The 13,545-nt window shown below is 49.7% G+C and overlaps 1 protein-coding gene across 1 annotated transcript in view; it reads right to left on the minus strand.

Moving 5' to 3' along the window:
- HYDIN (HYDIN, axonemal central pair apparatus protein) overlaps positions 1-13,545 on the minus strand; it is a 140,540-nt gene that overhangs the window by 6,660 nt on the left and 120,335 nt on the right. Inside the window, 11 exon segments of the mRNA XM_026856977.1 lie at positions 4,247-4,413; positions 5,741-5,947; positions 6,755-6,956; positions 7,300-7,407; positions 7,633-7,780; positions 8,224-8,336; positions 9,237-9,301; positions 10,510-10,728; positions 11,042-11,184; positions 11,770-12,027; positions 12,593-12,701. Coding sequence (XP_026712778.1) covers positions 4,247-4,413; positions 5,741-5,947; positions 6,755-6,956; positions 7,300-7,407; positions 7,633-7,780; positions 8,224-8,336; positions 9,237-9,301; positions 10,510-10,728; positions 11,042-11,184; positions 11,770-12,027; positions 12,593-12,701 — 1,739 coding nt within the window.

Genomic DNA, 13,545 nt, shown 5'->3' on the forward strand with positions numbered 1-13,545 from the left:
GCCCAAGGCAAGACAGTGAATATTTACACAGACTCGAAGTATGCCTTTGGGGTAGTCCATGCTCATGGAGCAATCTGGAAGGAAAGAGGACTGTTGAACTCACAAGGGAAACACATCAAACATGGGAAGGAAATTCTAGAACTGCTAGAAGCTGTACAACTTCCAAGAAGAGTGGCAATCATGCATGTTAAGGCCCACCAAAAGGTGAACTCGGATTTGGAAAAAGGAAATGAACTGGTGGACAGAGAGGCAAAACAAGCAGCCAAAAGAGAGGTAAAAATAGAGGGAGTTTTAGTTCCTGATGGGCAAGTCATCCCAGAAGTTAAGCCTAATTATACTAAAGAGGATCAAAAGTTAATTACAGACCTGGAAGGATCATATAATGAAGAAGGTGGGGCCATCACTCCCCAAGGGAAGGTAGTAATTCCCTCTTGTTTAGCTAGACACCTGGTGCGAGAGGAACACAGGAAAGGGCACTGGGGAGCGGAGGCCCTATACTGATATTTAGTCAAGAGTATTAGAGCTAGAAATCTGTATACCATAGTAAGACAGGTGACTCAACAGTGTGACCTTTACCTCCAGACTAATCCTAAGAATACCCCCATTCTAGAAGTAGGCCAGATTGGAGAAGAAATGGGCCGGGACAACAATGGCAAATCGATTTTTCAGAACTTCCAAGAAAAGGTGGGTATCGATATTAACTGGTATTAACGGATACCTTTTCAGGCTGGCCAGAAGCATTCCCCACTAGGTCTGCCAAAGCCTGGGAAGTGACAAAAATATTAGTACAAGAAATAATTCCACACTTTGGGGTCCCAGCGACTATATCCTCAGATAGAGGACCACACTTTATCTTGAAAGTAGTTCAGCAAATCAGTCGCCATCTGGGTATAGACTGGCAATTTCACATTCCTTATTGTCCCCAATCTAGTGGCCAAGTAGAAAAGATGAACCATTTGACTAAACAGCAAATAGTGAAACTTGGACAAGAATCAAACCTGACCTGGCCCCAGGCTCTCCCTCTGGCACTTTTGCGCATATGAGCAAAACCGAGGGCCAGGGAAGGGTTGAGCCCTTTTGAAATGTTATATGGCAGACCTTACGCGGTACAGAAAGGAACATCGATGCAAGTTGGGGAGGAAACTATGACTTCATACATGATAGCATTAAGTAAACAACTCAATAAAACTGGGAAACATGTATTTGGAACTCGGGGTAGAGGGTTAGATGGGCCTGTACATAACATTCAGCCTGGAGACTATGTGTATGTTAAGTCTCTTACAGAAAAGACGTTGGAACCACAATGGGAAGGGCCGTTTCAAGTGCTACTCACAACATTTACAGCCATCAAGATTAAAGAATACTCAGCCTGGATTCATCACACCCGAGTAAAGAGGGCCCACAAATCCCCATGAAAGGTTACACAAACTCAGTTGGGAAGACTACGCTTCTCATTATAAGTCTAATAATCTCCTTTCCCCAGATACCCGGTCAAAGGTTCGCTGAATAGCCATGGTCCCAGGCGTACATTGGGTATACTGGAAGCATGGGTATAATAATACTAACTCAACCTTGACTTTAGCTACTGTAGTGATGCGGGGAATAGAGGTGTATACAAAAACTAAATAGAAAGACGTCAATGGAGTACCACAATTATGGGGAACGGTAGGGCAAGAGATTAGAGTAGGGTGTCGAGTAATGAATGAAATCACCCATTGGTCAGTGTGTCAGATTACAGTATCTGAGATCAAGATCTTAAATCCCAAATATATCGTGTCAAGTATTGGTCATATATGTGATCCAAAAAATCTAGAATGCTGGTATAATTTTACTTTAACTCAACCTGCGGTCTCTGTGACATGTCTCTGGACTAAGGATAAACTAGGGCTATCCTTTAAGTTTGACATGGTGACTACTCTAGTGACAACCACAACTGAAAGCACAGTGACCATGACAACCACACCAATCACTGTAAATCTTACACCCAACATATACAAGGTTGGTCTGTACGTGAACAGACACATAGACCAACAGCAAGTGCTGATCAATCCCAAAATGGTCTCTAAAAATGTAGAATTACAGATGCAAGTGAACATTTCTAATATAAAACCACGCTGTTCCCCCTTCTTACAAACCTCAGACGAAGGATGGACAACTTGACTAAGGAAAAAGAGAAATGCCTACCGGAAAAGACCACAGAGGGACCTAACTGGAGTATTAGGAACTGAATTGGAAGTGTTAAATTCAATAGATTCAGAAGTAATAACGAACAAATTAGCAGCTACTGCAAGGGATATATCAAAATTACAACAGCCATTGAGGTCTTCACTATCAGCATTAGGGGTACATCAATGGGCAATGTCAAAAGTAATGCCAGACTGGGAGCAAAAAGAAACAAAGGACCACACACTTATTGCTGAAACCTTGGGAGCATTACAAGGTGATATCGCCGTAGCTCTAAGTTACATACAAGCCCAGTTATGGATGCAAATAGTAGCAGAATCTGTAATAAGGGAAGGAGAGGAGGGTACACTTCCCACTGAAATTCGAAAAATAATTTGGGATAGTGCCACAGAGACAGAGAAAAAGTTACAGTCATGGTGGAACATGGTCAACTTCACCTATAGGCCTGACACGCATACAGTAACGACTTTTGTGTTAACAATATATGATACAAAATTAATCACCATACACCCTATTGTAAGTCTCGGAGTCAATTACAACAGGACCCTGCTGTACCCCTTTGAACATAAGACCTGGGCTATGAATGCTGGTAATGAATGGCAAGCAGTAGATCTCGAACCCTGTATCATAAAAGAACAACAGGGATTTATATGTGAAAGCAATATCTTAATAACCCAGAATACCTGCTTAGGTACTGACCAAAAGATTTGCCACTTTGAAGCACGCCCCAATGTAGATTTGAGGACCATTGTTGTCTATACCGGAAAGGGATGTGCATGTTTAAGGGCACTGTGTGACACAATAACCATAGATGGGCGAGAGAAGAAATTGATACAGCATCTAAATTATCGTATTTGTAATTTCACCATCATCCTGGGGCGCGATTTCACTTATTCTGCCCCAGTAGTTACACATTCCCTCTTGAAAAGCAGCCTCAGGGTAAAGGTACTTCCTGTCCCCATAGGCTTAAATGTCAGTCATATAGAAAGCCTATTAAAACACCCAGACTTACACCGGATACTGGAAGAAGTTAAGGAAAAAGGGCAAGAAACTTTACTCACAACCTTTCATGATGGGGAAAGGATAAAAAAGGTCTTAAAGATGGTTGAGCAGGAAGGGAAACATAATTGGTGGGATACACTCTTCGGATGGTCGCCGACAACTACTGGGATATTAAACACAGCCCTTCACCCAGTGGTTGCTTTATTAATATCTGTAGCAATTTTGTTGATCCTTACTGTAGCTCTATATGTATGGATCTGGAGACTTACAAAATGCTTGCAAGCTCTGTATGACGCTTTATATCACAATCCAAGCTTTAAGCAATACACAAACTAATTTGTAGGATAGTACTAACATATTATAGTACAAGGGAAATAGATTAAGAAGCAGATAAATAAGTAGTAAAAGAATTTACTAAGTAAGAAGAAAAGGGGGGAATGAGACGAGGAGTCTAAACAATCTTAGATTGATGGTGCAAGGCCTGCGCAAAAACAAGGGGAGGCGTATGGGACTGTTCAAAAAAGACATACCAAGTACTGATAACGTTGCTAGGCGATTATCTCCTAGCCCAAAGAGAAGTCCCCCCTAGTCTTTGAAGAACAGACAACCCCAAAACACTGGCCTGGAAGAAAGCCAGAGAACAACTGAGGCTGCGCAGAGCGACAGGGTGAAAAGTTCACCAGCGAGGAAGAAGAGGTACTTCATCTTTACGACCCCTCCCCAGGAGATTGCGACCCCATCGCGGAGCTTGGAGAGCTCATCGCGCAGGCGCAAGAGGAGGGGACCTGATTACCATGAGAAGCGAGGGGAGGCGGGGGTAGACTATGTATATGTATGGGCGTTCTATGAATATGCACTACTTTGTAACATATAAGCCGGACGGGAGCTGCAAACGATGCGCATGCTTGTGGTGGAGCGATCCCCCATGCGCCCAGCGCTGAATAAACATACCTACCTTATAACTCCAAAAGTTATAGAGTGATTTCTCTGCAAAGCAGTGGGAAGCCCTTCCTTGTGCCTCTGCAGGGATTGCTGATGGGATGAGACTTCTGGGCTGGACTCACCTCTGTGTGACCCGTTCAGCCACGTGGAGACAGGGATGAGCTCAGTGTAGGAAGTCGTACAGGGCACATGCTGGAAAATGGTCCTTGAACACTTCGGGGCCTCAGCAGTCCCTCGCAAGTAGTACAAGCCTGTCCTATCCGGCAATGGGAAGTAGAGGGAGCCCTAGAGACAAGGAATAGGATAAGTGAAAGTGAGCTATCCTGCTCTCTGCCTGGACCAGTTACTGCCCCTCCAGCACTCCTGGACAGTCCCATGTCTCAGGCTGCCACCTGAGCAGCTTTGGGCAGGTCCAGCTGGCAGGGCTGTGGCCGCAGCCCCATGTCCTGTGCCGGTGGAGATGGCAATGTCGTACCCGCTGGGGCTGGCGCAGCCATAGGACACAGAGGCAGCTTGTCTGGACAGAGCAAGGACACAGCAGCCCTGCAGCACAGCTCCTCTGACCATCCTAACACCCCTGTCCCTGGGCACATCATCTGCCAGCCTGTGCTCGTGCAGGGACAGCCGTGCTAAGGGGGTGGCAGTCCCTGCTAAGCTCGACTGTCCCAGCATTACTGCCTGTCAGCTGGCATGGCAGGGTCCCACCAGTTCATATCCAGTCCTCATTTCGGGTGCCAGTGGGTCACATCCACCTGCTCTGGGGCATCTCCTCTGCCCCCAGTGCAGCTGCGAACTGCAGGGCTCTTCATGCAGGGCTATACATTAAAGAGATGCTCAGCATGTGCAACCCCACAGGGCACAGATCTGCTGAGCACCCTGGAGACTGAGCCCACAAGTCTCTAGCCTCCACTCAGGCCTAAATTCTGGCATGGTAGAAGGTCAGCTGGAGTGGGACAAGGACTCCAGATCTCCCCCAGAGCCCTTCTGCACTAACTCCCTTGATTTAAGAGCTTGTCTCTGGTCTGCCCATGCAAACAGAGGGGCTAGTCACCCCCATCTGCCTAGACCCAGACCTGCAGGAAAGGCTCTTTCCAAAGCTCCTGCATTACTGAAGGAGGTGTCAAGAGAGATCTCAATGTTGTTTCCCACCTGACTGCTCATGGCCAGGGGGCACGGAGAAATGGCAGGGCAGCTTCTCCCCTTTAGTTCCCTGTGTGCTGCAAAAGGGCCCCAGTGTGGGCAGAAGTGGTCGTGCCCAGGCCGTGGGGAGCCTGTGCAGCCTGCAGAGCTGAGCATAGGGGTTACTGAGCCCCCCTGGGCTGCACAGGCCGCGACCCGGAGCTGCACAAACCAAACTTCATTTCCTGGACTGTCAGACAGCCTGGCTTTTTAGGTTAGCTGCTCCAATATGTTCAGTGGTCAGTCCGGACTTCCCACCTGAACTTCCCTTACACCTGGCCTCTAGCCACCAAGAAGCCCAGCTTCCAACATAGGACCTCAGGATAATTTCCATTCACAGGGGACCTCTGAAGGTCATCTCATCCAACCTCCTGCCCAGAGCAGGGTGAACTATGGGGGTCACACTGTAAGTGTGCTGGCACAGCTCACGTACCTGATGCTTCTTGTTCCCAGACCTTATGATTAGGGGTTCATAAGTGATCTTGTAGGGCTTGTTTTGTTGATTGGCCTCCAGATGGAAAAAATCAGGCTGTTTCTAGTGTTGTCCCTCAATGACAGCTTGCACGGTCCAGTCCTCATTGCTGGACAGGAGGATGGTCTGGCTGTGCTTCTCGCGCACAGAACACGTGAAAGTCAGTGTCTGCAACAGGAGCACAGAGGCTGCTTGGCCACAGCGAGGAACTCTTTCCACTCTGACTAGCTCTATGCACAGAGAGCAGCTTTTCCTTGTCATCTGCAGAATTCCCATTTAAGCCATAGGTTTTGGTGTAAGCAAATTGTCCGTTCTTAGAGAAGGGAGAGGAATGAGTCTTTTGCATGCTGGGTGAAGGGGGCTGCTGCCTCCCTAGGAGAAAATTGGAAGCCCTGGAAAGGTCTCTCTCCTGTGCAAGGAGAAGACCTGCAGCTGCACAGCCCCTTCGTGGGCAGGCTGATGAGCAGCTCTGGACTCTTGGGAGCAAGAGCCAACACCTCCCAGCTGCACCCTCTTGCAAGGCCTGTGAGGGACAGGAGTCCTCCACGCAGCATCCCTGTGCCCCAGGAGCTGGGTGCAAATGCCTTGCCTGCTCCTAGTGCTGAATGCCCTCCCCTGCCCTGACAGGGAGAAAAAGTGTGACCGTGGGGGTGATATTGTGGCTATAGCTGCATGGCTCTGTGAAGGGGGGTCTCAGAAGGGTGTCCCCATGGCAAGGATGCTGCAGTGCAGAGCCAGGACAGCTGAGGCGCTCGCTGGAGGAGCAGCACCTTTAATAGGAGAGGAAGGCAACTACAGGGCTCACAGATTTTGGGAATCCTGCCCAGGGGTATTCTCAGATCTCTGGGACACCCTGGCAGCATGACAGGCAGGAGTGACTCTATGCCTGTAAGATTCCTCCAGTTCCTGCCCTGGGAGAGATGTGGTGTAAATGGTGGGGTAAGGGGGGACCCATCCTGTCTCTGCTCCGGTTACCTCTTTGGACATAGGGGTCTGCATGCAGCATCCTGACAGCGTAAGCTGGAGTGGCTCACTGCCCTCCTCGCACTGGATAGCACAGCTCAGCTTAGAGGGGCGGAGGGTCACAGTGAAGGGGACGTCCATTCCTGGGGAGAGGTAACCCTTTGTGGGACTGATGGAGAAATCTGGCTTGAAGCTCTTGATGTCCCACTTAAACCTTGCCAAGGAAAGCACAAGGACAGAAAGGAACAATTAGCAACCAGGAGGCTGCAAACACAGCGTGCTGTTTTTAATCCTCCTGGGGGCTTTTCCACAGGATCTCAGGCAGGGTGCTGAGCCACCTGGCACTAAGGCTTCAGTTTGGGCAGGACTCAGCTGCACCCATCTGTAAAGAAGCTTTTTTTTATCCCTTGCTAACTTCTAGGCCTGACTGCACATCCTTGGCCGCACAACTCCCCACCGGAATGGAAAAGCAGAGGGCAACTCTCTGGGCAAGCTACAGCTCCATCCAACCCTCACCCAAGCTCTCAGCCCTCAGAGAGGACAGGGTTTGGCATTACTTGACTCCTATGTTGCCCATGTTCTCCATGGTGAGGTGCCAGGACATGTAGCTCTGCTGATACACTGCTCCGAAGCTGAGGTGTTCCTGGTCCAAGCTCATGTGGATGCTTTGTCAGGCTTTCATAACTGATGACCAGAGAGCTGATGGCACAGCCCAGCAGCCTAGCTTCAGCACAAGTGTGCCCTGTGCCGGGGCAGAGCCAACGCCAGGACCCACAGGGGAGGGAGGTGGGCACGTGCAGAGCCTCAAGGACTTGGGCTGAGGTCTCCCATCTTGACCAGCAGGCAAGGTGCCTGTGCTAGGAAATGCAGAGGTTGACAGCTCTCCTCACTCCTCTTTCTGATGAGACCTCTTGGACATGCAGAACCACGCTGCTCCCCAGCGGACCGTGAGCTCAGACACAACCACGTTACTGTGGGTTGGTGTGTCATGGCCCTGCCGTTGAGCTCCGATGGCTGCTGTGAGCAGGGGCTCCACCTCTGCCCAAGTTAGGAGGGTTATTTTTCAACAGTGACTTTGCATTTGCCGTGGACTGGGGAATTGCACACAGACAGTGACTGAGGTCAGCTAACTCGTCGCTACAACATCAATTTTCTCCAGTGTCAGAGACTTCCCAAAAATGTGCCCTGATGTCCTCCTTCCCAGTCCTGACCTACCATGAGGCTTTTCCCTGAGCCAGGCTCAGCTCCCACGTAGAGGACAAGTGTCAGACACTCATAGGGGGGTCTGAAAAGCAGAGAGGGGTCAGGGAGAAAGTCTCCAGCTGCAGCTGGGAAGATGCTTGTGGAAGTGGGCAACTGGATAGGGATGAAAAAGCAATTCATATTTTAGGGGGAAGTGGCATGGTCTTCTCCCCAAGCCCTCAACTGCCAACCAAACCCCCCTGGGCACCACGAGCTGCCACACAGAGCCACTCCCTTACCATCTAGACTGGGTGGGAGCAGCTCCCCAGTACAGCTCACTGCCCTTTCATCCTCCACAGCCACCACCCAGGTGTATTCCAGGGCCACATTCCCTGTACTGGACAGCTGGAAGCTGAAAAGCAAGAAGGACGTGAAAGTAAAAAAAAAAAAAGCCCAATAAATACAAAGTGAGTAGAGAAGTAACACTGTGTGGTGGGCTCCTGACATCCCTTTCTTTATGCTGAGTAGCGTCTTCTTTCCCAGACAACTCTGCCACATCTAGATTGCTGCCCTGGGCTGCCCCAAGAGAAAGTATTTCCAAGTTCAGAAGTTACGGAGGAAAGGGCAGACATGGTGCCAAGGAGACTTAGTCCAAACGGCTTATTCTGCTCTGATTCTGTCTCTGTTTTACATTATTTTGACTGCAAACCCATCCTTGAGCAGATAAGGACAGGCAACATGCAATGAAAGCAAAACCATGGCTGTTCTCAGCAGAAAGGCACAGCAGAATTGAACCTCTCCTGGCATGTCTTGGTGGGATGACAGCCACCATCTCCTGCCTGGTTTGTGTGCAGATATATGGGCCCCAGCACCCAGCCAGGACTTGGAAATTATGAAACAACAAATGGTTTGTTTAAACAGATGAACAGCAGGTGAGACTCAATGTAAAGCCCTAGAAGGGACTCAGGGTCACTTGTGGGAGATCTCCAGGCCCTGGGATGTGCCAGATTATGTGTGGAAGCTGAAACCTCAGACTCAGCAAGCAGGAGCACCCCCTTCCAACGCTGATCAGCCTGTTAGAAATTAAAAGAGGTTTATTAAGTGGCTGAGACATGAACATTTTAGTGTAACCTTAGCTGGCACAGGACCATGGGTAGAAGGAGAAGCAGTGGCCACCGGAGAGCACAGCACAGCTCTGGGGATGCAGATATGGGGCAGCCCTGGGCAAAGGCAGCCCCCACTCGTGGGTTCCTGCCTGGCCTTCAGCACTCATGTGAATGTCCTTGTCTGGAAGAGCAAGGTCTCCTTGAACTCAATCATGCCATGGATGCTCTTCTCCAGGACCTTGTGAGCTGGTTCTGGGTTGATCTCAATCACCTCCAAACAGGAGAGGGAAGAGTCACTGACTAGAGCCCAGAAAGCCAGGCTGAGCAGGGAGTCCTTTGGCCTCTAAAATCAGCCACATATAGGGGCTAGAAAGGACCATTCCCATTTATTTCCCTGTCAAGATGACAAAATTTGATCCTTCCGCTATAGTGTTTGCTTCTACCTACTGATCACAGCAATCACCACCTCGACTGAATACACCCATGGGGACTATGACTGTGTATCAGTCCCTGTGTTTCAACCCTGTAGAGTGCCTGATCCTTTTCCTGGCCCCCTATAAAGCCAACAGGCTTCCAAATTAGGGTTAAGTTCCCCTGCTGGAGCTCTGTGGATGGAGAACCCCAAGACAGAACACCCCTAGAAAGCAGCTTTTTCTTCTTGTCTTAGGAGAAAGCACTTTCCAGATGCCATGTGTCGGGCAACAGCCACACTGGTGGCAGCTGGGGATGGGCATTTTGGGATGGGAGTGAACTCGCTAAGAAAGTCTCTGACTACTGATGCTCTGATGGGGAAAAAGTTTGGTTTACAGGTCTGACAATGGTTCAGAAACTAGGGAAGAACCATCATGCAAGATAGGTGTGTCTGGCAACAATTATAGTAAAAGCAAGAATTTCTGGAGATAATACTTCTCCAGATTCCTGCATGACCGCCATACAGTACCTGGGCTGCTCCATAAGGAGAGAGACATCCCATGTGACATAGAGACCACGAGCAGAATCTCTCGTATCACATAGACAGAGCTCAGAGCTCACCCACAGCGTGCTGGTGGGCTAGCCAGCACACACAGAACAGCACTAGCGTTGCTCCCCACTTCAAAACAAGAGACAAAGCACAGTGGATTTATCCCCTTGTTGGTGAAAAGGCACTGAATCAGATGAAGAGATTTTAACAGCATAAATTATCACCAAATGTGACCTCCTGTTCAGCACAGGCTGCAACACTTCCTTCCGCTTTTAGCAGAGACCGATAGTTTGCATGTGGCGAAACGTTTCCTATCGAAAAGACTTCCTCATCTTGTGTGAGTGTATCAGGTCACTGTGCATCCACCTCTCCCCTGAAACGCACTGCTGGTTAACCACACGGGTGGATTAAATGTCAGGAGGTGGCAGGAGCTGCTTAGCCAGCAGAGATGGCGGCCTGCTGCTGTCAGCTGTTCTTCTTGTGGACGCTCGGTTAGATTTTGCTGTTGTGCTTCTTACCTTCTTCTTGACAGGCCATGTGGCTGCTGGGCCCCTCACTGCACCCACCCACTTGACGGCGCACAGGCGGTCGTCCCAGCTGGGAACCTGCTCCTGCTGCAGCTGCAAAGTGGCCTGAACCACTTTACATGTCACAAGGTGCTTTTCAAAGGTGACCGTGACATCCAATCTCAAGGTCACTGTGATGTTCATAGCACAGCCAGCATGGAGGTGTCCCACCTAGGCAGAACCAGAGAGCCAAGACCAAACTGGAATCCCTGGCAAAGGCAGAGCTGTCAGCAAAGGGCTTGATGTGCTGAGCAGCTGTGCCAGGAACCTGTGTGTTACTGTGTATTTATCTGAGGTTTGATAAAGTGCAAACAAAAGATGCCGCCTCCCATAACATGGAGCTTTTTCTGCGGGGCTGACAGCCCTGCCCAAGAAAAGCCAGGGATTGCAGCTCCTGCATGGTTCTGGGGACTCCCCACGAGCTCCCGGCAACCTGCCGGGCAGTACTCAAGCAGCAGGTAAAGGCAGAGCTGTCCCAGCTCACCTCGGGGAAGAAGTGAAACGGGGCACCTGCCAGCCACTCAAACCACATCACCTCGGCCCTGCTGCGGCTGATGATCCTGAAGCTCATGGAGTAGGGTGTCCTGACATGACAGTCCCTGAACTGGATGGGATCCACTCTGGCAGCTGTTAGGAATGAGAGCAAGGGATCTCAGTGTGTGGTGAGGTCCAGCTGCCCTCCTCATGCACAGACATGTCTATGTCCAACGCTTCCTTGCTCCAAGCCTTCCTGCCCCTGGGAGATGCAGCTGCTCCCCATCCTACCACTTTCAGGGAAACACCCTGACATGTCCCTAAATGCGTGGCTGCGGCTGTGCAGAGACATGCAGTACAGCCTGCACTGCCCCTGTGCACATGGCTGGAGCGCTCACAGACCGCCAGCTCCGCTGGGTGACACCACAGGCCTGCTTATATAGAGCGCACAAATTATTGTATGTGGCCTTCACCTCCACAGTGTCTCACAAGCAAGCAGACCTCCTTTCAGAGATACTCAGCTGGACACTGGTATCTCTGACCCTTCCCTGCTAGCTTGCAAGCTTCTCCCTTGACAGAGGATCTTCCCTTGTGTCCTCAAGTGTGGCTGCTCTCCAGGCTACAAAATGCAACAAGATCTGTATGCTAAGGCTGGACCACACCTACACTGGCACAAGCTGAGCAGAAATGCGGATTTTCCTCTTCCTCGCTCCATCTTGGCAACCTCTCCTCTCTTACCCTCAGTTAGGTCTTCCTCCAGATTGCCCTCAGGGTTCTCCTTGCTGTTTGCCATTAGTCCATGGATGTTATCTAGCATGAAGTCATCCTCATAGCCTTCACCCCCCAGCTGAATGTTGGTTTCTTCATAGGGGTTGTCCACCACCGACAGGTGGATCCTCCCTTCCACATGTTGGGCCAGAGTGGGTTTGAAAAGCACATCAAACTCTGCTAATTCCCCGTGATGCAGGACCAGGGAAGTGGTGTGAGGCTTCCTCTCTGCACAGCAATGGAAATCAGAGACAAGTGATACAGCCATACAGAGGAAATGTTTCCATGCAGCAGGAGAGGAATGAGGTTGAAACCCATCTGTCTGTAAGCAAAGGTTCTCCCACTGATGGTTCCAGACCCTGATACCACCATGCATATCACTGCTGTCTTAACCTCAGGGTAACACCCAGCTCCCACTCAAACAGCACCCAGCCAGCTCCTGCTATACATAAAGCTGAGTTGAAGGGTGGTTTTGGCTTCTGTTGGCTGGCTGTGGGCTGAAGGGCTGCCTCCATTCAGGCTGGTAACTTCCCACATGCAGCAAAGACCTCAGATGGTCCACTGATGGGGTGATAGTCCCCCACAACTCAACCCACCATGTTCAGAAGAACAGAAAAACTTCCTACAACTTGCTAGGAGGAAACCCTACAAAGCATCCACATGAAAAACTAGGGTTACAGAGAGCCCCAGAAAAGAAACTGTGTCTAACATCTGGCTGCTGCTTGGCCAAGCCAAGAGCAGAGCACACATCTTCCCTGTGTGATTGACCACACTTGATGGTGATTGAATTTACCTTCTCCAGGACCGTCCACCTCCGCGCCTGCAGCTCAGTAGATGCAGTGTGTGGTGGGCCTGGCTTTCATGGAGAAAATTCCCCCTCCATCCGTCAGGTCTATCATCAACTAAGAAAAGGGAACACAGAGCACAACCCCACTGGTGTGGGTACAGGATGGCACGTGGATTGACACTGCACCGCTGCTGGTCTAGCACCGGGAACCCACCACGCTCCCCACTTCAAACGCAGCTCTTAGCACAAAGTTTAAATAAAATCAGACAGAAAGAAAAGTGTTCAGAGGAATTAGTTATATTTTAATTATATCCCCAACAGGACAGAAAATACTAAAAGTAAGGAGCAGAATGTAATTAATCTACAACAGAGTTTAATTCAAACGTAGTAAAACGGGATCAAATGCAATCTAATGTGACTAGGTGTACTGGGTCTGGCTGAGCTGGAATTGGTTTTCCCCTACAGCAGCCCTCACAGTGCTGTGTTTTATGTTGGGAGCTGGCAGGGTGTTGATAGCACCCTGGTGTTGTGGCTACTGCTGAGCAGTGCTTACACAGCACCAAGGCTCTTTCCAACATTTTCACCCCCAGTGGTATGGGGTGAGAAAAATCTTGGCAGGGGACACAGCCAGGACAGCTGACCCCAACTGACCGAAGGGATATTCCATACCATATGATGTCTGCTCAGTATAAAGCTGGGAGAAAGGATGAAAGGGGTAGGGTTCCCCTTGGTCCTCCGCGGCAACCACTCCATGTATTGGAGCCCTGCTCCTGAGAAGGCCCCACATCGCCTCTTCATGGGAGTAGAGAATGAATCTGTTTTCTTTTTTTTGCTTCCACACGCAGACCTTTGCTTCACTTTGTTTATATTAAAACTGCTTTTGTTTTACCCACAAGGGTCGGTCTGTCTTATTTTCTTTCCCCTCTTTGTCCTGTTGAGAAAACAAGGGGAAAGGGGGG

The sequence above is a fragment of the Athene cunicularia genome (assembly GCF_003259725.1).
Source record: "Athene cunicularia isolate RWA chromosome 11 unlocalized genomic scaffold, athCun1 chr11_part1, whole genome shotgun sequence".
Lineage (NCBI taxonomy): Eukaryota > Metazoa > Chordata > Aves > Strigiformes > Strigidae > Athene > Athene cunicularia.